Genomic DNA, 23,714 nt, shown 5'->3' with positions numbered 1-23,714 from the left:
ATAATAATAATAATAATAATAATAATAATAATAATAATAATAATAATAATAATAATAATAATAATAATAATAATACACTTAAAAACCAAGAGAAGAAGTCAAAACCAGAAGCAAAGAAATCTGAGAGCTTTTTCCAAACTTTTGTCCTGAAGTTTCATCAGTTTTCAGTTTTTAAAAGTGTAGAAACATCTCATCATGTTTAATCTGTGAATCTCTGAGCTTCTGTACTGATACGGTACAGAAGGATCAGATCTACAGGGCTCAGATGGGCTCTCATTATAGGGGCAGCACGGAAAGATCCTAAAGCCTGTCAATGATTAGAGATTAGATATCAAGAAGCTTCACAGCTGTAACTTAAAAATATTTTGTATTTTCAAATGCATTAATTGAATATAAAAAACGCTGTTGAATAACTTTCTGCACTACTTGAGACCTAACCCGTACATTCTGTGGTAAGAGGGGGTTTTAAATGTTGCATGAGGAATCCGAGTATTTTAAAGAAGCTAAAGTAGTGGGCTGAGTGAAAGCTTTAAACCCATGGCGACCATCTTGTTCTCTTCCCATCTTCATCCCCACTGATGCTGCCAAGATTGACAGAACTTTCCAACTAAAGGGCCACTTAGGCAAGCAGTGCTCTCGGCTGTCTAAACTCCTTAATTAAGCCTTTAGTCTCTTAACAGGCTTCTCTGCGATCCTTGACACCCCTTCTTAATGATAAAAAGACGCTGATGTGTACACAGGCAGACTAGGAAGGAAAAAGAAACACTGTCTTTCAAACCGGTAATTAAGTCAAAGCTGGGAAGTCAATTGGAGAAGTAAAATCGAGGAGAATCGAGCAAGAATCCCGGAGCAATAAAAGAGGAGAGTGTGAAACGGTGTGATTAAGTCCTTGAAGTGTAATTGCTCGGGGGAATCGGGGCATTGTCAGCGTCAGAGGGGGATTTCCAGGAGTGAAGCAGCAGGGAGGGGACAGAGCTCAGGGAGGAAAGAAGTCAATTTGGGCTTCACTTGAAGTGAACAATACTCATGTTCAAAGAAAAGCATGAGAGCTGAGTGCTCGCCGGTGATAAAACATGCCATCTGTTCATACCCCATCCTTACCTCGTGGGCATCCTCTGAAGAAAATGAGACAAACACACAGGAGCTGGTATTTCCATTAAAACTTGAATCCCTTTTTTTCTTTTTATGGTCCCCCGATGAGCCCTTTGTTAGCCCTCAAACTTTCAGACACGGTTCTGAATTCTGCTCTAAAGTTAGCAGAAGCTCCAAATAACATCATCTCAACTTGTTTTTCAAGGCAGAAGTGCAAAGCTGCCGAGAGTATGCCATCTCTTCAAAGAAGGAAAATTGGAAGCAATCCAGGGTGTGTTTGGCCATCTGCCCTGATTGTGGGAAAGGTCACAGCGAGAGTATGTCTGAGCAAAAGATTTGCTGTAGACCGCAACATGTCGTTCCCAGAACATTCCGAGGAAACAAAGAAGCAGGAATGACGTGGTGATGGTCATTTCCTGAACAGGAAGCTAAATTAAACTAGATAAACATCGGGGTATTGTGGTTTCTATCTAGATCCATAAGTAATACCGTTTTTGTCATGAAACGCTGTGTGGCAGGCAGGAGATGAGGACTCAAAGTGCAGGACTCAGACTCAGGGGATGAACTCAAAGTCACAGCTTTATATGCTGGCAGGGAAAAAAAACCCCATCTAAAAATCAGAACTGACGAGACAAGGGAGCAAAGTAGGATACACTCGCATGAGACACAGACCTTCAAAGTAAAACAGGAATTAGCACAGATGCAAACTAGACTAGGGGAGACAGAGCAACTAAGAAACACAGAGGGCAGCTACTAAATGCAAGTGCAAAAAAGCTGAAGCGAATGCAGCTTCACTCCATCAGTGATGTTTTCTTGTTTGGTTATCTCCTGTTTTATTTTGGTAACTTGTATCTTGCATGTTTGATATGTAGTTCACTTCCCTAGCCTGGTCTTTCCTGATTAGTTTCAGCTGTGTTTCCTCTCTCCTCATTACCTCTTGTGTTTATTATCACAAGTTTCCCTTCACTGACTTCATAGTTTGACTTTGGAAGTCAAAAAAGAAGCCAGTCACCACAGAAAACCAGCTAATACCCCAAACATGACTGTCCACAGGCAAAGAGACGATCCTTATCTTACAGTTTATTGGCACTGGTTTGTTCAATCTTTCTAGCTGCAGATTACGATCCATTCAACAATCAAACAAAGTTTTTATCTTTGTAATGACCCTGAACGCGAGCTCTGTCAGTGCCATCTTAAAATGCATTTTTAAATGTCACCCTAAAAGCCAGATATGACACAGAAATGTTTCTGTAAGTACACAGCTCATCTTTTCAGGGATCACAGTGTCAAGTAGCTCCCAATGAATAATGAAGTCATCTAAAGTGATTCCAAAAAAGAAAAATCTGCAGACCCCAAATCCAGTGTGATTTTTAAAAAGCCTTGGTGTCACGGGTCAGTATATAAAACATTAAAATCATTGAGAAATTATGCAAGCAAAGGTCTTCAGCTGACTCATTTCTTTGCTGGCATTCAAGTAAAAACACTTTGGCTTGATGTTCAATCATTTCCTGAGAGTGGGTGTCATTTTTAATTGAATTTGGAAGGAAATCTGTTCATTACTTTCCCCCCTTCTCTTCCCACTTAAATTACCATATAACTAAACTCTGTCCTGATGGTGGGAGTTAAATTCAGCAGGATAAAGTGACCTCGGAGTCTGCCTCTTCAAAGTTAGCTTTAAAAATAAATATTATTAAATTCAAAGCCCAAAGAAATCTAAAACTGCTCCATTAAGAGTCCTCAATCAAGCCTTCAGCTGGCCAGAAAAAGATGAATTTCATGAGATTGATTGGTGAGGCTCTCCTGCATTGTGGATGCTGTCAAAATGCAAATGAGGGGCCATTGTACCCTGAAAAACCCACCAGCCATCAGTTTCTGCTACTACCCCACACAGGCAGACTAATTAACCTGTCATTACCCACACCTGCGCGTGCCAAAGCAACGATCTCATCAGCAACAGAATTGATTTTCTCTCGTCTGTATTTGCCAGCGAAGTGAGGGTCATTTTTCTGAGCCTGTCATTTTTCAATTTGTTTGATCGTCCTCGGCTGGGTCGGGTCAGGTCGGCTGCAGCTTCTCCCGGATAAAGAAGGAAAGAAAGATCAGATCTGAACTTGCCAGAAGACTCTTTTATCAGCAACCAATAAAGAGGAATTCAGCAGAAAAGCTTGCACAGAAATGACCATTAACAGCATTACAATATGTTAAAGTAATTTATAAATGTTGACACAATCGAGATGAACAAATCATATTTAGCATACCCAGGATTTCTATTCTATTCTATTCTTATTCTTATTCTAAGAACTGGTCATGCAAAGGTGGTTATCAAATCAGCTAGTCAACCTTTTTCCCATTGAGCTGAGCAGTATCTGACCAATCGGAAGCATGGATGGTTATATTGGCACCAGAACAGCTGATGTCATGGATTAAGATCAAATTATAATATTAGAAAGTTTTCCACACCATTGTGTGAATGTTTATGAGAAAGAGATGAAAAGTGGTGTACAGGATGGCCAACCACAACGTAGTTAAACCTCATCTGAACTGAGTAAGAGAACCCAGAAGTCAGAACACCAGAAACGATCTGATACCAAAATTCTGTTTGTTTTTCTTTGATATTGTATGTCCCGAGGCGGCAATCATAGCAGGCAGCTTAAAAGTGTTCTAGTGTATCCTAAAGAAGAAAATTGCTTACAAGCTCAGGAAAAACTGCAAACGGTAAAAGTATTTTGGGGTCATGATTTTTATCATTATAAAAAAAAGACTAAATGAGCAGCAAGGCTTTCACTTAGCCCACCTTCTCCCAAATGTAACAATTAAGTCTGAAGTGGCTGAATATTTGGTGTCCAGGACACCACAAGCCAATCCAACTGCTCTTTCTATTAGATAAACTTCCATCACGTAAAAACAACAACAGCCTCAATTAATGCAATAGATGCAAGGCTAATAATAGGCGGATATACCAATATTATAGCCTATATTATACTATATAATATGCTATAGTAATGCCTACAGCAATTTCTATTTCTTGCAGCCAGTACAAACAAACTGAGGAATAAAGTAAAAATGGACTTTTATAAACAACACTTAAAATCTCCTCACTGAGGGAGTTTCTTCCAGGAATGTGATCTGTTATCTGGGGTTACCATGAAAATGTATCCCATCAAAAACACCTTCATAATCTTGAAAACCTAGGATTAAAACTCAGTCTACTGCGATAACCACAAATCCTTCTTTGTATTGTCAACACTGGATGGTATTTGCAGTTAAATCGTCACAAGTAACCCTAAAAGAGCCCCCAAAAGGCTTTGTCTGACAGCCAGGTTAATGTCATGGAACAAGGTGCTGTTTAGCACCTATGTGACATATACATGAAATTAAAAAGTATCCCTTACTTGAATGATGAAAATTAATTAGATGTTCACTAGGACTGTTTAAAGCAGAGTTTCTGCTGGTGCATGCTAACCATCATGCATTGTATTTTGCACTTCAGTCACTCAAAAGTTCACCCGTTATCCTCTGCATGTCTTTTAAAACAAACTTCCAGGCCTAAAACATGCACATGATGTACACCTCTGCTTGGGTAACGCAGAACTTTGTCCCTTAATCCTTTCAAATATTTAAGTTTCCAGTTGCCTGACATACTGTAAGAGTGTTCGCTGAAAAATTGATATTGCTTTTATTCACTCTGTTGCACACTGTCACCCAACACTGCCTCCTATAAATGGGAACCATAACTTTTTTTTCTCTTTCCCCAGTGTGAGGAAGAGAAGTCTCATCTTCTGCCAGGCTTAAACGGATGACAGTCTCGCAAGCTTATGCCAAGAATCCATGATACATCCTCGAGAGCGCTCACATAATACAGTGATACAGGAAAGTAGTCCCTGTGACAGACCTTTAACGCTGTGTGCCAGAGATATGACGAAGCTAGAATTTCTCACTTCTGACTCAGAAAAAATGTAAATGAGCAGCCATCCAGGTGAGGATTAGCAAACTTTACCAAGTTACATTTGGATTTCATCTTTAGTTTAATCCTGGTATGCAGCTTATAGCTGTGTAAAATTGCATTCAGTTTCTGTGTTTACATTTAGGATAAGTTTATTTTTGGCTGAAAAAGCATGAAATCATGTATTCCATTACATAAATGCAGAATTTATTTTTTAAAAACAAGTTTAGGAAGGTAGTTGGACCCTTTAAAAATAACATATTTAGTTGTCACAATGGATGTCTTGTAAGATACTATTTAACAGTCCACTTCAGTTCAGTTTTATATGGCACCAAATCACAGCAATTGGTTCAACACACTTTATAATGTAACTTAAAGACCATACAACCATATAAAGAAAACCCAAACAGTCAATGAAACCCTATGAGCTACAGTTTAACCAAAATATAACCAAATTTCCCCTTGTGGGTCAATTAAAGGATTGTTCAATTCTATTCTATTCTATTCTATTCTAGTTTACCGACAGTGGGAAGGAAAAACCTCAATTTAACAGCAAGAAACCTCCAGCAAAGCCAGGCTCAGGTGCAGGTTTGAGGTGAGCAGCGAAAGTAGTGTAAACAAGCTGGTTTAAAATACAGTATTGTACCATGCTGGGTAGGGGGGGTAATTGGTCACAAATTGAGACTACTGGAGTGGGACAAAAATGAGAGGTGGGAAACTGGTTTTCTGTGTTTCTTGTTTCTCTTTTCAAAGGAAGACACAGTGGTTAAGGGGAGAAAATAAAAGAAACTATTATAAAGGGACAACTTTGGGCCTCAAAAGTCCAAATAAAACAATCTCAGAAAGAACGTCTAAGGTCAGGCCCTTAATTTACTATTTTAGAGACAGCAATCCAGAAACTAAACTAAATGGATACGTCTTTTGCATTATTTCACAACTCTACTAAGCCATGAAATTTGGCTTGTTCATTCTGCGTAATCTTGCTCAGACAGATCCATACAGTCAGATTTCATTTTGTTTGTGAGTTTGTGGGAAAATGACCTTCCTCCTCTTTTGATCCATGACCACAGTAAAGACTTTTCTGCTGAGTTTATGTTTAAAAGTATAAAATAGTTGTGAGTCTTACTGAATACAACATAATGTTCATTTTGTGAATTGTAGTTTGAATTAAAGGGAGGATAATTCTGAATAAGCTTTAGGGAGAGACACAGCATCCTACTTATCCTATCTAGAAGCAGCTGTATAATCCACTTTGCTTAAAATAGTTCCAGGTCCATTTTTATGAAGGCTGCACAGAGCAGATGTGGAGGGCAAGACATTAAACCCTGGACTCTGGTTGATGTTCAATATTAAAGATGCTGCCCAGGCGCTGCTAGCTGAGCTGGCAGCTCATGTTCTGAAGATCCTGCACTGGCCTGGGTCTGAGACTGCCCGAGACCATTTCCAAATCTTACTTCTTCTTTTGGCTGCTTTCTTTAGGGGTCATCACAGCAGATCACCCTGTCTCTAGCACCCTCCTCTGTCACACAATCCTCCTTCACTATATCCATTAATATTCTTTTCTGTGGTCTGTCCCTTTTCCTCATGCCTGGCAGCTCTATCTTCAACATGTTTGTCCAATATATCCATTATCCCTCCTGCACATGTCTGAACCATCTTAGTGCTTCCCTAACTTTGTCCTATCAAATAAAGGCTAAAAAAAAAATAAAAGACCCAGATACTAAACATTTCACCTTTGAAACTCCAGGCGATTTTTATGTTGCATGAAGGATGAACACAGTCATCTTGGAGATGTTTACACAAAACAAACTGTGTAATACCCTAAATGAGACTCCTGTTGTGATAAATCGTATCTGCCTGGCATTCATCTCAAACGTTTTTGTTTAATATTGAATTTGGCAGCATTCCTATAAGTGCAAATCCAAGCACCAGTGACTACTCAACGCTCAAGACAATGTTTGCAATTTCAGATGTGCTGCAGGGCGTTTCAGGAATGGTCTCCATGGTGAGACTTAAAAAAAAAAATTCAGTTGATATTTTACAAAAGTTACATCATGCTGAAAAGGGCAGATGAGGAACGCTGGAAGGGAGACACAGGGAAAACCATCAAGAATCTGGTAAATTTTCCAAAATAAAAGACTCAGATTCAAAACACTTCAAGTGTCATTTGAAACTGTAGAAATTATGTAAAAGAGAAAAAGAACATGTAAAAGACGTGATGTCCACAACCGGTGTGTTTCCAGGGTGACTATAAGTAGGACTCCTATTTAAATTAATTGCATCTGCCTAATGTTCATCATAGAAAATTGTATTGTAGCACAGAGACCTTAATTTTGGTTAAAGAGCAACTTGTGTCATATGTGTACACAGCATCTATCTTATCTGTGGTGCAGAGCAGCTATGCAAATTTACAGAAGCTGTTGGTACGTGATGAACGGGGAAACGTCTTTAAAAAACTTTAACTTTCTACATAAACAAGATACTGGAAAGATCTTTGAATTTCCATTTTGGCTTCACAGTGTGAATAGCAACAGCCTTCTGCCTGTTTTTTGTGCTGCGTGGGAAGAGTTTATGTGGCATGCCTCTAAATTACAGACCACTTGTATGCATGGGTATAATCAAATTATCGATCTACTGTGGTAAACCACCCTGAGATGCTACCTTGAGACCGTGAGAACATGAACAAGAAGCATCTCCAGAAAACATTACAACGACCATGAAAGTCATTCATTCAAGAATAATGTAATTAGAGATTTAGGAGAGTGGAAATGGATTTGATTTGAAGCAATGGAAAGGTGACAACATTTTATTCTATTCTTAATGTTTCTATTCCTATAGATTGTATAAAACATACTTCTGGAAGTTTTAATCAGTTAGACGATGTTTCTGTTTGAATTAAGGGTATTGAGATATTAGATGTTAGCATGTTTTTCTGGTGCAGAGGACAGGGATCATACCAAGAAACTGGACAATAGGAATTATCAAACCATTATATTGTGGTAAAGGAGTTAACATCTGTACAGACAACTAAAGAGTAATTACACTCCTTAGTTGTATCAGAAAAGGATTTACTTCCGTATTTAAAAATTGTTTGACTTCTTATTTAACTAAATGGGTTTCCTTGGCGACGACCAAGTTGGTTTTAAGGCAGGTTATTAAACATTAGATCATATGTTTGCTGTACATAATTTAATTAACTTCTATTTGTAGTATAAGATCTGACTGTCTGACACAGATGACACTGTGGTATTGGTGGAGTCAGAAACAGAGCTTGAGAAGACTTTAGATGCAGTAGTGCTGACTGAAAACTAGATCCAAATATTAATACTAATACAAACATTATAATTTCTGATAGAGGTGAATTATGAAAATCCCATTTAAATCTAACTCGGATCATAGTGGAAGATTGCGTTTATCTTGTTAAAACATTTCGTTTTTATATGCGAAAGGTTATTAAAAAGTGGCGCAGGCTAGCAAAGCACTTAATAGGTGAGTGTCATCATTTGCTTGAATGTAGTTATTTTAAGTTGCAAAGATAGAAACAGCTGCCTGTGTACTGTTACTGTTACTTTGAAATATGCATGAGGTAGAAAAGTTGTAGAATTTAAAGAAACAGCACCAAACTGCAAAATTCTGTAAAGAATTCTATCCACATCTGGGCGTCTGTAATTTGATATATTCATTTGTTTTCTTTCTGGGGTGTAAATGACCTCCTGCCTTCTCTGTGTATGTTTTCTCTTTTACATCAGAAAGGATCTAATGAGAATAAACAGAACCATTTAAATCTACAGGTTACAGCTCAGTTTTGATTGCGCATGACTAATTTTAGTCTAGACACTGTTTTGACTGAAATGCTTCTATGCTTGTTTTCATTTCTGACTTCATTATGATTTTTTTAACTCCTTAAATTCTCACAGCACTGTTTGTGTTGCTCTTCTAGACCACATGTAGAAGATAAATATAGCAAACAGGCATGAAAACTGAAACCATTAAGAAAGTCCCTTTATCCTGCATTTTTTCTAATGGCCAGTAGTTCCAGTGGCATGTTCCAAAACAAAGTCTGATTATACAGGAACCAGTGGGAAAATAATCTCCTTTGACCTATGACCTCAATAAACAATTTCATGATAAATGTACGTGAATTTAAATCTTACTGAATGTAGCATAATATTCATTTTACCAAAAGACATTAGGGTGGTAATAATATGTTAATGACGTGGCAGTTGCACACAAGTGTCCTTTGCTTTCTCGGACAGATTTAATAAATTGCATTTTTTGTGAATCCCTATACATTTGCATGCTACCTGAATCCAGCATTTCAATGGAGGACCAATATAGTCTTGATTGTAAACTGAACTAATACTGCAGAAAATCAATCCAAAGTATTTTGGCTGATGTTTTTCAGCTGTAAAGTCTTCTTCCAGGTCATCCTCCTGCTTTGTCTATTTTTATTATGTGTTTTGGAACTTTTGACTGTAACCAAAGTTATGAATGAAGTTCAAGCTCCACTTTCAGGCCAACAGCTGCCAACCACCAAGTGTAGTTGCCCTATTTTTCCACAACACATGCACCTCCTCTAGCCTGCCTCTTAGTTCCTGTGGGTTAGACAGCTCTTCCTCTCCGGCTGGCTCACTTCTCTTTCTATTAGGATTCATGTCCGAATGATGTCAGATCCATGCAGTTGGCTTCTACTGCTCTCCTGGGTCATGTTGTCATGCATAATGATTGGGATCTAACCTGTGACACTCAAAGTGAGGCACAAATACCCCTGTACAAGAAGTCGAGGTCAGCCAGGTTTCTAGAACATGACTTTAGCAGCAATCCCCAAAAAACTGTGTAAAGCTGCTGTGGAGACAGTCCTGGTTTTATGAAATGCTATTAGTATTTACTCTAGTGGTCAAGAATTAAGCCCCAAGGACTGTTTAATTTCATGGGCTTGTGTAACCTGTTAGAACCATTTAAACTCTACAAAAGTCTCTGTAACTGTGGCCATCATTAGCAGCAGCTGCTGCCTGTAAGAAACAGAGGTGTTTTACTGCAGCAAGGCTGGATGCAGTTGGCCCCTGGGGAGCCTTAATTACCACGGTGCCACTATATCAATAAATAAAAAAAGAAAAGAGGTTCCTGAGGGTAAACAAAAGGGAGTCTGCTCTCCACTGAGTTTACTCAACCATGACATATGGGATTTCAATACATAAAGCAACAGGGAATATGCTTTTGTTTTAAATCTTTTACATGGCTCAATTTCTTTTAATAAAAAAAGTTGATATATCACCAGAAAATAGGTGCAATTGAGGTTCAATTAAAGACAGAGTCCTTGCTTAGATTCAGTGTTTGCTTTAATATTTCACTAAAAACAGCTGCTGCTTGCTTTGTCAGCCATCATCAGAGCTGACACACACAGGAAACTACAACAGGAACTTCACGGCATTGTACAAACACACAGGCACAGAAATGACAAGCCTCCCTCTACACTTCTGTCCTTAAGTTTCTGTTTTTGCTTTGTTTTTTGTTTGTTTTTTTAAAAAAGAAAGAAAGATAACAGGAAGTACAGGGCACATTTTGATTGGAACAGAAATAAAACAATTAACACAGAGAATAAGAAGGAGATTCAGCGATGTGATTTGGTTTCTCTTTCAGTCAGTGGAGGGAGAATGAAAAGATGAAATGGTAGTATAATGGGAGGAACAAGACTTTCTTCCAGGTGGATTTCATCTGCTGTCTTTAGCTTACATCACATGAAATGATGGATGGATAAAAGAAAAAGATGGGCTTGTTTTTCATTAACCTGTTTTTCTGCTTTTGAAGTCTTGTTCATGGTGGTCCATTGCTCACTAAACCGTAACATAGATCTTGGCCACACCACAAATGCACATTTTCACAGTTTATATTGGTTTTATTTGGCGTTTTAAATTTATATTCTTCCAGTTTATCACTAATAGTTTATGATTAAAACTAATGTTCTTAGTCTGGATACTGAAACTATTACATACAGACATCACATTTAGAGCTATGAGGTTTGTAGCAAATCAAAAGCTAATGGTCACCAAACACTCAATGGACCGGTGCTGGATCTTATTCATAATCCTACTACTGGTTCTGGACCATGCTACAGGTCTTAGTATGCCATCATCGATGCTTGATATTTATTCAGATTGATGAATACCATGGTATCTCCAGACTCTTTCACGTTTGTCACATGTGCTCAGTGTGAACGAGCTGAATGACGATTGAGGTGAACGGTGCTAGGGTCTGAGCACAGCTCCCTCATAGAGTCTGTTTCAGATTGTTTAGTTAGAAACGTGCGCTTGAGTAAACTTCCTGGAGTAAACAAAAATGCCCCGATGCACAAAACTGGGCCTGCTGCTGGGTTGATGACCTTCTTCAACCCTATCCAACTCATAATTACAGCTCAATCCAAATGTCCACATCACATATTCATGGATATTGAGGGGCATTACACACATCCCTGGCATCAACAGTGTCAACCAAACAACATCGCTGAAAGAGCAACATGGCAGTTTGTGCACTTTGATGTAAAGTTCATCATAAAAGTTGGTAACAGTCCTCTGTTAGCTTGCCTTGTGAAGACTGGTTGTTGTTCCTACACCAACTGCACCAGAAAAAAAATGCACATATGTCTTGCTTAAATTTACCCACAGTTCAAAGTGCAATGACGTTAACTATAAGGTTACTGAAAAACAGCAAGTATGGGAGAAGCAACCATGTTTTCCCTTTGTTCACTTTTTAAGACAAAAGCCTATAAGATGTTCCAGTGAGAGAGTTGGTCCTTTAAGTTCTTGGCTCTAAAGAAATTAAAAATAACCTTAGTTTTCAAGGACTCCTCAGACAGGTGAACACTGTGAGAGGTCAGTCCTTGTAGGGCTTAGGGTGGATATTGGTATTAAACCTGCCATTTAAATGGATGGCTGTGCTGTGTGGGAACATCAGCCAAAGATAAGTTGTTTGGCAAAAACTTTCAGCTACAAAAATACTATCTAACTAACACTATTCTAAGTGTGGACTAAGTGTGTAGTACTTGACAACAGTTTGGCAGAGTTGGATATTTTTTTGTTTTTGTCTGTTTTAAGCCCAAAGATTCCACAGATATCTGAGACATAGATACAAAAAAAAACTTCAGCAGATATATTTGACCTTATGAAGCATGGCTGAATAAACCCATATGGGTTAAGCTGGTCTTTAAGAGCACATCCTTCACTTGTCCCCTTCAGCATTGCTCTTGTGGATTAAAAGTAGCAGTCATGCCACATTATGGTAATAAAACTGTGCATGACATACTTGTAATGCTTTAAACTGACATTTTGACTCAAGTTCCCAGTAGAAATGCTGTGATTCTACATTAGGCATCGAGATATGGGTGTTTTTAAATGTTAACAGTAATAATGGCTTTGGGTTGCAAGGTCCATTAGAGGATCTTTTTGATGATTTAAAGGCAATGATGACATTTTAAGAAATGAATAACAATTTATTAATGTTTATTAAGCAATTATCTCCAACTAACAGGCATAAATAAAATCCAATTATTATTATTTTTTTAATCTTGGAGAAAGCTATCTCCCCAAAACACCACTTCAACCCCAAGTGTTGAGAAATTAGAAAGTTCTTTAGAGCATATAGAACACAGAGTGCTAGGAGCTGGAAATATTTCAACTTTGAGCAACTTCAAAAGGAGCTTCAGCGCTGTTTCGTAGCAACCAGCACGACACAAACCATTTCAGCTGAACTTAACTCCATCTATCCCTGCATCTGCAGAACAAAACAGCTGCCCCCTCTGCACCCTGAACGCCTTTTCAGGAGAGTGTCGCAGAGCTGAAAGGCAAAATATCTGAAGCACGTTTGATTTAATCTCTAAATTTATTTACTTTGAACAGTTTGGAATTCTTACTTTGGCGGCAGTCGATAAAATCATGCTGATATGAATCCAACCCAATAAATATTGAGTATAAATCAAATAATATTTCTTCTAGTTTGTTTTTCAGGGTAAAAGTCATTTTATAGTTTAGGTGTCTGAAATAAACCTAGAGTATTATATTAAACATTATTTTTCTCATGTTTATCATTGGTGTGGTGAAACAAATCTGCGCGCCCTGAATAACTCATGTTTATTTAAGCTCAAACACACAAAAAAGGCTAAAATATGTCAAAGAAAAAGGAAATGATCAAAAATGACAATTACAATCATTCTGTACATGATGAGACTGCTGTACAAAAGCGTTTACCCTGTTTATGTGTACTGTACATCTACTGATTTACAGTAAGCAGACAAAATGCTTGCCTCAACATACAAAAGTGGGAATAAAATGAGTCCAGAAATATCCACCTCTGCAGTGAAATATTCAAAAGCAGATAAATCAATACAGCCCTCATTAACAGTAACCTTACAGCGGCCTCCCACTCTTGACTTGTTACTCACATACTACATAAACTCATTGTTTTACAGTTCAGCCCATATACAAAGCAGTTTCAGAATTAAGGGGAAGATGAGAAGGTGGAGGAAGATGGCATGTGGGCTGCTGGCGAAGGCCTGGAGGATCTGGCTTTAGAGGATGAAGTCAGTATGAGGCAGGTCAGGATGAAAAAGCAAATGAACAAATTCAATTACATGAATAAACATCAAAAACATAAAAACTGAAAATAATAAAACAGAAGAATGCTGCAATTTTGAAAACTCAAATTTTTATGAGCTTGTTGGCTTCCTTGCAGAGAATTTGATGAGGATCAGCATCACTGTATCTGTCCATTCTCAGCTGGAGCTCAGCTCAAACGGGGAAACCAGCTATCCTTGGTTGCTTTAAAGTTAAAAAATGTGATTTCTTTTTTAATATATCCAAAGTTCTCGAATTACAGAAAAATATTTTCTGATTATTTTTTTGAAGAAGAACAAATGAAAAAAAGAAGAAAAAATATCAATAGAAAATATCAAGTTGTGATTTATTTATTTTTAAACAGGCAGAGATGTAGAAAGCTAGCCAATCAGCTAATTTGAGGGGGAAAAAAAATGTAAAATTTTGAATATTCATTAACTATTAAAATTAAGTTAACTTTAAAGTTAACAAATATGCCCTAACAGGTAAGCTCTATATTGGCACGTCTTGATGTTCAAATGTTTTATTTTTTAGAGCTTCATTTTGAAAGCTAACCTGCTAGCTAGTTACACGGACACAAGAGGAAAGCGTTAGCCTAGCTAACTTCAAAGTGAAGTTCTGATGCTCTAAAGCTAGTGCAACGTGTTTTTCTTGCAAAGATATCCCTTCTCTATAGCTTCAAGACAGATAAGAAGGTGATGCTGAACTTCTCATCCAATTGCCTGAAGCGAAGCTAAATTATTCTTCCAAATGCTCATCATTTTCATTTAAATTAATACCAATTCAAGGTCTTAATTTCTTCATTAAATTGCTTATACCAATTCTCTGTCAATTATGAGTTAATTGGCAATCCTAAGTGACAGCTTTAGATTGTTTTTGTGTGCAAACAACAGGCCAAAGTACAAGAGTATTTATCGTACAGTTATATAAGACAGAAAAACCTGATATATGAGAGGCTGGAACCAATGACAATCAATTCATTTAACATTGTTTATTTCTTAAAGCCCTAATAACACGACTCTGTACTACCTGTGTTTGTATTTCAGCTGGTATGTATGAACATTACAATCCATATTTTTGACAACGCAGCCTTTACTAACTATGTGGAACTATCATCACAGCAACAGTTTGTTCTGCACAGGTTGTGTTTTTGACAAAAAAAAAAAAAGAAGAAAAAAGAAAGTTGATTTTAGCTCCTCAGAATATTCAGGCTGGAGGAGGCAGAAGAAAATCCTGCACAGTTAATTCCTGCAACATCAGGGAACGGTGAGCGGCCAAGTCCGGACTCCCTGTACTGCAGCACCAGCTGGAGACATCGCACTCGGAGCGGGCATTCATCTAAACAACTTTATGATGATGCATTTCTACAAACCACAGACTAAACGGGCAATCCAACCACAGCGAGTGTGAGTGTCAGCACAGCTTCCAGCCAAAAACAAATCGGCGGGCCAGAAAGGTATCTGGAGGGATTCCCAAAGCGTTCTTTCAGGAAAAATGGAGAAAGAATGGAGAAAGGTGGGTGTTTCAACGCCAGCAGAGTGCTGTCCAATGAGAGGAGAGTGAAGATTTAAATGCATATTTCCATTTCAAGGATTAAAAAAACTCCACAACATTAGACTAGTTTGTGGCTCTCCTTCCTGCCCTCTTCTTCTTTATCATCATCATCACTGTCTCTCTACACTGCACTGTAGTTTCCTTTAATGCCCTCGATGTGAGTTTCGTTCCCTCTCCTTAACAGAGTCCCAACCCTGAGGAGAGGCAGGGCTGGTGGGAGGGAATCCTGAGGGGGTCGGCAGCGGCCTCCCTCAGCCGCAGGAAATAACAGTGAAGCGTTTGGAGATGCAGGACATGTTGTGCAGCACGATGCCCAGGAGGAAGAGCAGCACACACGCCACCAGGATCACTGTGCACACTCCAGACCATGTGGAGCCCTTTCCTGCTCCTCCCACTGGACCAGTAACCCTCCTCTCTCCCTCACTTCCCTCCAAACCTACACCGTCTAGACCCATAGCCAGACCCAGTGGCTGCTCCTCGGGCACAGTCACCACTGTCACCCCCTTCTGCTGGCTGCCGGGCAAGAAGCGACATCCCAGCTCCCCTGGCAGGCCCAGTGCCCGGTCTTTAGCGATGGGAAGCATGTAGCAGCCATTGCTGGGGAGGCGAATAAAGACAGGCGTGTGCTCAGAGGTGTGAGGGATGGCGATGACGGTGATGATGTCTGGGTCATCCGGGAGGTGAGACACGGACAGGCCCGGGGGGAGCTTGGTGACGCCACGACACCATGGGCAGCGGATCTCTTTCTGGCTGCTACGCATTTGGGTCAAACACACTGAACAGCATGTGTGTCGGCAATCCAGGAGTTTGGGTCGCCGTCGGGGGCTGTAGTAGTTAAAGCAGATCTGACACTCGAGCATCGAATCCTGGGAAAGAGTCTCCATTTCCAGGAAAAAAGGTATTTTCACAAGAGGGAAAACACAATTTAATTGGCTCTAGAAGAAACGCAGGGGGGGAAGCAGAGCTGGTTTCGTTCACGACTTCACAGTGATATTACGGCCCTTTGGGGGCAACATGGCCCTTCATCTGCAACAGAAAGAAAAAAAGGAAAAAAAACAACATCAATAAGAATTCAAGGTTTTGTACGCACATTGCAGAACTATCTACTGAGGATCTCTTCTTTTTGATCTTCATCATTTGATATCAAGAGTCTGCAGCATCAGCAGGAACTACAACACTTCTGACTCTGGAGAGAAAAAGGACACAGTGCAGCTGCTGTTTGCTTAAAGTCTTTTCACCAAAAACTCATCTCTCGGTAGCTTGCTCATCATTGAATACTCAAACATCGGCTCCAATATTTACCATTTCTCTGATGCAGAAAAGTCTTGTTTTTTGTGCCCAAACCCAATCTTTCATGACTGCACCGGTGCTTTTGCCTGCAGTTACTGCGGCTTTTAGAAACCGTGCTGCTGAGCTGAGCAGTGTGTGTTTGACCTTTTGAAACAGCAACTAAAAGGTCAACTGACTCACTTGTTCCCAAGCTTTAATCAGCACAGGAAGTAGGTTAAATTTACATCAGACACCTCTACAGCTTGACCATCTTTTTTTTATAAAACATCAATTCATTGTTGTAAAATATGAGTGTGCAGGCTGGCTATTTTTACCTGTACAGAAGTTAGAAAGTGGTTACCAGTGATGGTAACATAGGCTGTATATAAAAATGGACATGTCACCTTGATAGTGTCTATTGGTTTGAAGGTTTGGCATTTTGGAGTTCGACATCAAGTGTTTTTTTAATGACAAGTTAGGAGTGGATCTGGTTGCGAGAGTGCAGCAGACTCATATTCTAGAAACTTGTCAGTCAAGCATGTAGTGCTTTATCATCTACTTTAAAATTAATAACTGAGAGCATAAACACATGAGACCAGTATTTATAAAAGTTAAGTTGTTGCAAAAGTGGCAAAAAAATTTTGTTCAGAGACTGTCTGCAAAGTGCAACACTAGAAAAACTGAGATCCCGTTAAACATCAAATTTTGAGACCAGTCCCAGAGTCACACAGGTCTACTGACTGGTCAGTGACTGGCAATCTGATAGAGACCAATGCAACTGCGATGAGGTCTCTGATGTAGCACCATATTGAGGATTTGCAGACATGTGACCACTAACCACATGATTTGTCTGTAATTTGGGACGTGTGACGTGATAATGTAGAACAAGTGAATAAGGCCCAAGAACTGGAGACTGGACAACCATATGCATGCAGCCTGTCACCAAGGAAAAATATGTATTTCCCAACTGGCTGGCAAAAGAAAACCTTGTTCTGATTGCTTTGATTTCTAGCGTGTGGCTGCAGACGAAGATTGAGTCACGTTTTTGGCTACAAACACTATTCAGCTACTCTAAGCACTAGTGAAACACACACTTACAAAATTGTATTTGCTTAATTAGTATTTTCGGAGAAACATGAAAGACTGCAAACAACCATGGCAATTAGCCACAGCAAACACTGAGGTTTTTGATGCAATACTTTCTTTGCAAATTTTACCCAGCAATGTCCAGAATGACTTTTTCCCTAACAACTACTGGTTACCAGGGAAAACAAGAACATTTCCCTGATATAATAACAGTAAAGGCAAGAGGCCTAAAAATGTTAGCATTTAAAATGTATTGATTTAATGTGTATTAAATACAGTAATATGTATTTTATAGTGAGTGCTTTGTTGTGCACCTGTATTGAATGGTTTTATGTGACCTTCATAGGGACTATAGGTTTGAAATCGCAGTTTTGCAAAAATCAGACTTTTTGACACTCAAAACTTATTATAATCTCACGGATGAAGTTAAAATATTGCTTTTATATGTGATTAGTGTTGCTAATGCTAAGAGCCATCTTTCATGGTGGTTTAACGTCCACATGCCTGTGCTGAATGTGATTATGCGTTGCTCCAATAAGTGGTTATATATCAGCTTACTCTTCAGTTTCTCGGTCAAAGTATTGCAGAACTGTACTGGACTTTTCACTTTTCTTGTTTACAACTTCCTGTCCCATTAATTAAAAATATGTTTAAATATGATTGGCGCCGATGATTTCAGATATCGAAACAACTTTAACTAATAAAAAACATCCAACTTCTTCCTAAATGTTCAATGTCTGTTTAATCTATTTAAAAGTATTAATCTGCTGGATCTGATTTTGAGGAGGTTTGACAGCGCCACGTGCCGTTAAAAATTAACAACCTCCTATCTCATAATTGTCTGTAAACCATGCATGCATTGTGGTTCAGCTAATGAGTACCTCCTGTTCTGGATTTTGCATTCATGTTGACAAAACAAATTGGTTTTGTGCAATCTGCTTGCTACTGCATCAAAAACAAAATCACGGGGAGAATTAACCAAATGCCATCGTTTGCTGCTCTTATTGGACCTTCAAACTGTGCGTCTGCTGCTTTGTATTAGAGGAGCTTTCAGAACTTGCAAAGATGCTGTAAGAGTCATGTCAAATCACTAAATGCAACATGAGTCAGCAAGAGGAACAGATGTGACTTATGCACAGATAAGAGGCCTAGAAGAAGGGAAGGTACAAGCATAGTGGTCAAAATACAACAATGCATCATGAAGGATGAGGAGTCGTGATATGCAACAGACACTCTACACATCAGCCGGCAGTGGACTGCAGAAGAGGCGAGTTCACAAGACTCGTCGTCGGTATCTTTGTTAACCACGGCTAATTCTTTTCTCCTTCAGGCCACAAACTCCATAAACAGTTTCTTCCTCCTCCTCCTGCATAATCACGTCTCTACCGTGTTAATCCATGCGGAAGCTGTGATAGTTTGCTTTTGCAGATGATTAAACCCTGTCAAAATAGCACCAAGGAAACAATGAATACCAAACAGGGCCCTGCCGACTTTATATTTTATTTTCTCGCTCAAATTGTCAAGTGTGAAAACTGCTGAGGAGGGAAGGGTACATCTATCTTTCTCTACGCTGCCATCTCGGCGCCGTCGGCGTCCGTCCGGGCATGACTGTGGGCCGACGTCGAGGACGAAAAGGGTGGGTGGGGGTCGGCAAAATAAAGTGTTGACAGAAATGGGGAAAAAGGTGACCACTGATTGCCCTGCAACACTGCGCATCTTACACTGTTATCAAAAACAAGATCTTAGGCAATTAAACTCATCCTCTGGCCCTGTGGGGACATTGATGTAGCAGTGACAGATAAGAATGAGTTCACACTAAGCATGCTTGGAGCGCTATATTCAGTCTTCTTTTAGTTTGGTTCACTTGAGTGAAAACAGATGATCACATTCGACCTTGGGTGGCATTAAACAACCACAACAAAAAAAAAGGACAGGCTGGTCTGTTTGAAATAATTTCACTGACTGAGTCATCAATATATGCTGTAAGAAAAGCGTAGCCTAAGCACCCTCATGCATAATCACATCCTGCAGCTCTTCCTGGGGGATCCTGCATAGCCAGATGGGAAGCCTAATCCCTCCAGTGTATTCAAGGTTCGCCCTGGGGTTTCCTCCAAATTGCCCTAACCAGAACACCTCCTTAGGGATGCATGCAAGAGGAATCCTGATCAGAGGGCTGAGCCACCTAAACGAACGCTTTCCAGAATAAAGAAGCAACAAAACCCTTCCCTGATTTGCAAGACCGTTAACCTCTTTTCTGAATACTGATTCTATTTAGCTTTAATTTTTAGTCATTCGCCAGTATAGCAATTTGATAGAAGATGGTGAATTCCATGCGCAGATATTTTGAAGGTGAATGTTCTGCACTTTTTTCAGTTTCACTACCACTCAGCAACTAGTCGGCAAGCTTTACATGCAAACAACAGGTGACTGCAGCAATCTGTTAGCGACGTTTTTTGCTGCACACTCTTTACTACTGATTTCACCTAATTGCAGCAAGCAACCATTCACCAACCAGTCAAGGATTGCATTTGATATCCTAGCATGTGGAAGTTACCATGGGGTCACCAATTGGTCTGTAAAGCGAGAAAGTGAAACCAAAGCAAAACTAAGAAAAAGGGATACAAAGCAAGCTGGAAAAAGAACAATAACTCTAACACATGAACATGTGATATATATTACATGTAATGTTTTAATTGCAGAGTTCATGAAAGCATCAGGCTGGGCATTTCAGAGGCTAAGACCCAGAAGGTGATGTATTAATGATCATTTGACTAAATAGTAATATCGCAGCTTTATTAGGCAAGTCCAAGTATGTTGGTACAATGTTGCACTTTCCTTCAGAAAGTTATGATGAGATCTTAAGAGAGTCCTGTCGTGGAGCATCTCTAGTGTCTGTAGTCAGCTTCCTCCACTCGGCCGCCCCGCCTCCCTCCCCTGCCTTCAGCACCAGCACCCCCTAAGGCAAAACTCCCTCTCCAGCTGAGTCTGGAGGCTAGACCCACAATTCCTCCTCCTCCTCCTCACTCTGCACTCCCCAGCTGACCCAGTTTCTCCACACTGAGTCAAAGCTGGGAAAAAGGTGCAGAAAATTTCCCCTAGTTCCATGGAAAAGTGAGCAAGAAGAGCAGAGAGAGACAGACAGAAACCTGCCCTTGAGGGGGGGAAAGACAGCCCAGGGTATTACTGAATCCTTCTCCCAAAGATAAGGATTAGCTTTGATCTGACATAAATGCTTTGTGGCTCAATATTCCCATACACCCAGTCGCTCTCCCTCTTTTCTTCCCTCCTGACTGCAAATGCTTTCCTCCTCTGCTTTACATCAGTTCAGGATTTTCACTTTCCAAGTGACTTTTTCGCTCTCCTCCCTTTGGCCTTTTCCTTTCTATGCATTTTGTCAACGCCATTGATGAAAATAAAGCCACATGATATAAAAATACAGCATAGACTTGTAAAATAAGAAAAGTGCATTTTGTTTTAGTTTAATAAAATTGTCAAAAAGACTAATACAATAGCAGGTTTGAATGAATAGCCTGTGCTGTACAGTTGAGTAAGTCATAACCACAAACCCACTCCAAAACCCTGCGACGTAACCTGACATCACTCCCTCTGGAAATTTAACTCTCAGGAAATGTTGCATCGACACAACCTGTAACTATTGTGGTTTTTGAGTCCAGTTCTGGCCAACCACAGTGTGTGTGAAAGGTCAGTGGTTGGTGGTTCCTGCAGTCATTTATACGATCTACAATAAATCATTAGATCTATTAATGCAAACAATGAGCCTTATTTATTGCATTTACACTAAACTTTACTAGTTTTCCCTGGTGCCTTTTACTTTTTGCTCACACACTTGTTTAATTTAATAATATAATAATAATTATAAGAATAAAAACATATTTTGACTATAGAAACTTCCACACACTCCCACGCTTCATTAATTTCCTTGTGTTGTTATACTGTGTTTAGACCTTGAAGCCACATTACAGATCCACATATAAACAATGTTTGTGTTTTTTAAGGGTTAGACAGTGACAGACCGCCATGAACTGCTGTAGTAATTATCGACTTCTGGTGTGTTCGTGTTCAGAGTGCAGTTCAAATGTTAATTAAAGCATTCTTTCTGTAGCTGTGTAAGACATGAAGCCTGGGAAGGGCTAAAAAAAAAAACAAAATGTAATTTTAATACATAAGTACAAACACTGTTAAGTGCATCTGGTTGCAACAACTAGAAGACTTAGGAGGACATTGGCCCCACTTGGGCTAAGGGGTGACTGCAGTTGGCATCTACCCTGAAGGTTTTGGGTCTAGCCCAGCGGTCCCCAACCTTTTTTGCGCCACGGATTGGTTTATGCCTGACAATATTTTCACAGACCATCTTTTAAGGTATCGCAGATACAACAAAATAAAACCAGTACCGGTACCAAAAAAAGATTTATTTATAACACACAGGAAAAGACCCAGGGAAACTGAATTGACATAAAAATGATTTAAAAAATAAATAAAGCTAAAAACCGATAAAAACCCTGAAAACCATCAATTTCACACCCGAGCCTCAACTCTCGCGGCCCGGTACCAAACGACTCAGTCCGTTGGTCTAGCCCAGTCAGGATGTGCGATTTAGCCCTTCTCTTTGTTCTCTTTAGTGATAAAAATGTCGTTCTTCAGATTGTGTAGCTAGCTTTAAAGCTTTAAACGAAATTGCAATTGTAACTGCAAGTGTGAGTGTTTCCATGGAAAAAGCAGAGACGAACTGATGTGTGCTCACGCTCGGATCGTTCATCGGAGTGTGAGCATAGTCCAACCGGGGAGTGGGCAGAAGGGGACACTCGGGATTGGATACAGCACAGAGCAACCTCTGTTTGTGACAGAGCGCACAAACTCCTCTTTAAAGTGTTCACAGAGGTCAGCAGAAGGCTCTTTTCCCACAGACCTTTTTGCAACCACAAGTATTGCCCCCTAGTGGTCTTTAACAGAGTGCAGGTTTAACATACTTTCTTAGCTTAACTTTGTAGACCTGAAAGCTTTGTCTATCTTTTACACTGCCTGCAGCATCATTTTTATGTATTTTTTGTAAAAAAAATTTAACATTTGTGTGAATAAAGAAAGTAATTAAAGTCTTTTTTTAGTTTTAACATGATAGAAGAGAATTGGTTGCAGTTCTGGGAAACAGAAAAAGATTTACAATACCCACACGGGATAAAAGTACACGTGTATCATTATCATTCCCAATGCACTTTATGTACACAACAACCACCACCACGGGGTATTTCTCTGTAAATTATAACTGTCTGCGCATAGTATAATATTTTGCGTACACTACACTAGTTTTCTTATTTATATTTTTTATATTTTTATTTTTCTAATACATCTCTAATTTTATTCTGTCCCTTGCGGTAATGAGTGAATTTCCCCAGTGTGGGATTAAATAAAGTCAGTGTCTATAATTAGCACAGATTATTTATGTTTTGGATTAATTTTTCAAAATCCATCACCACCATTTTCCAAAATCTGTCACCATCATCGTCACAATCTGTCATGTCTGGGTTTTAGTTGTTTTTTTGTTGTTGTTCCCTGAAAATGGGGAGGGATGATAATAGAAAATCAGCCACACGGTATCGTTTTCTCAGCCTGTAAGAAAAAAAAAAAAAAGGTCCTTGTCTGCTCTCAAGGAGCGTTGTGAGGCCATGAAATAACAGCAAGGAGCTGGAGGACCAAACGCGGCTGCGACTTAACAATATGATTTATCGATTCAACTGAGCTGTAACCAGGACAACCTGGCTGACCCACTTACTGTCACACCTACATACTGTGGATATGCAACAACGAAATATCCACAAAAGGTCCAACAGGAGCAGCGTTGAACAACAGCAACCTGAGACTGAAGCGCACCTGGAGACGGTTTGTTTGAAGGAAAGTTTACAGCGTGGGAGGAGAGAATGATGTCCGATTTAGTGACGATGCAGAGTGACCGAGCGGCAGCCTCCGTAGGCCCATCGCGCCTGTGGTCCTCTGGGTGTGACCAACAGAAAACAACCCCTCCCCACGGGGCCTCCGCACACAAACGAGGAGGAGGACAGAAAAAGTGTTCCTTCTCGCAGACAGGAGTTAAAAATAACCACAACAGCCACAGCTCCACATGGCCGACATAATAAAGAAGCTGGAAGCAG

At 39.5% G+C, this 23,714-nt stretch overlaps 1 protein-coding gene across 1 annotated transcript in view; it reads right to left on the bottom strand.

Annotated features, from left to right (window-relative positions):
- Window positions 1-15,261: 15,261 nt before the first annotated feature.
- The window catches only part of rnf152 (ring finger protein 152), a 54,837-nt gene continuing 46,384 nt past the window's right edge, over window positions 15,262-23,714 (bottom strand). The window contains exon 4 of the mRNA XM_005730408.1: window positions 15,262-16,221. Coding sequence (XP_005730465.1) covers window positions 15,447-16,079 — 633 coding nt within the window. The 5' untranslated portion in view covers window positions 16,080-16,221 and the 3' untranslated portion in view covers window positions 15,262-15,446. The remainder of the gene's footprint in view (window positions 16,222-23,714) is intronic.

The sequence above is a fragment of the Pundamilia nyererei genome, unplaced genomic scaffold (assembly GCF_000239375.1).
Source record: "Pundamilia nyererei isolate P.nyererei 1_Seehausen unplaced genomic scaffold, PunNye1.0 scaffold00037, whole genome shotgun sequence".
Lineage (NCBI taxonomy): Eukaryota > Metazoa > Chordata > Actinopteri > Cichliformes > Cichlidae > Pundamilia > Pundamilia nyererei.
The sequence above is the reverse complement of the archived record's forward strand: the minus strand, read 5'-3'. Positions and strand labels throughout refer to the sequence as shown.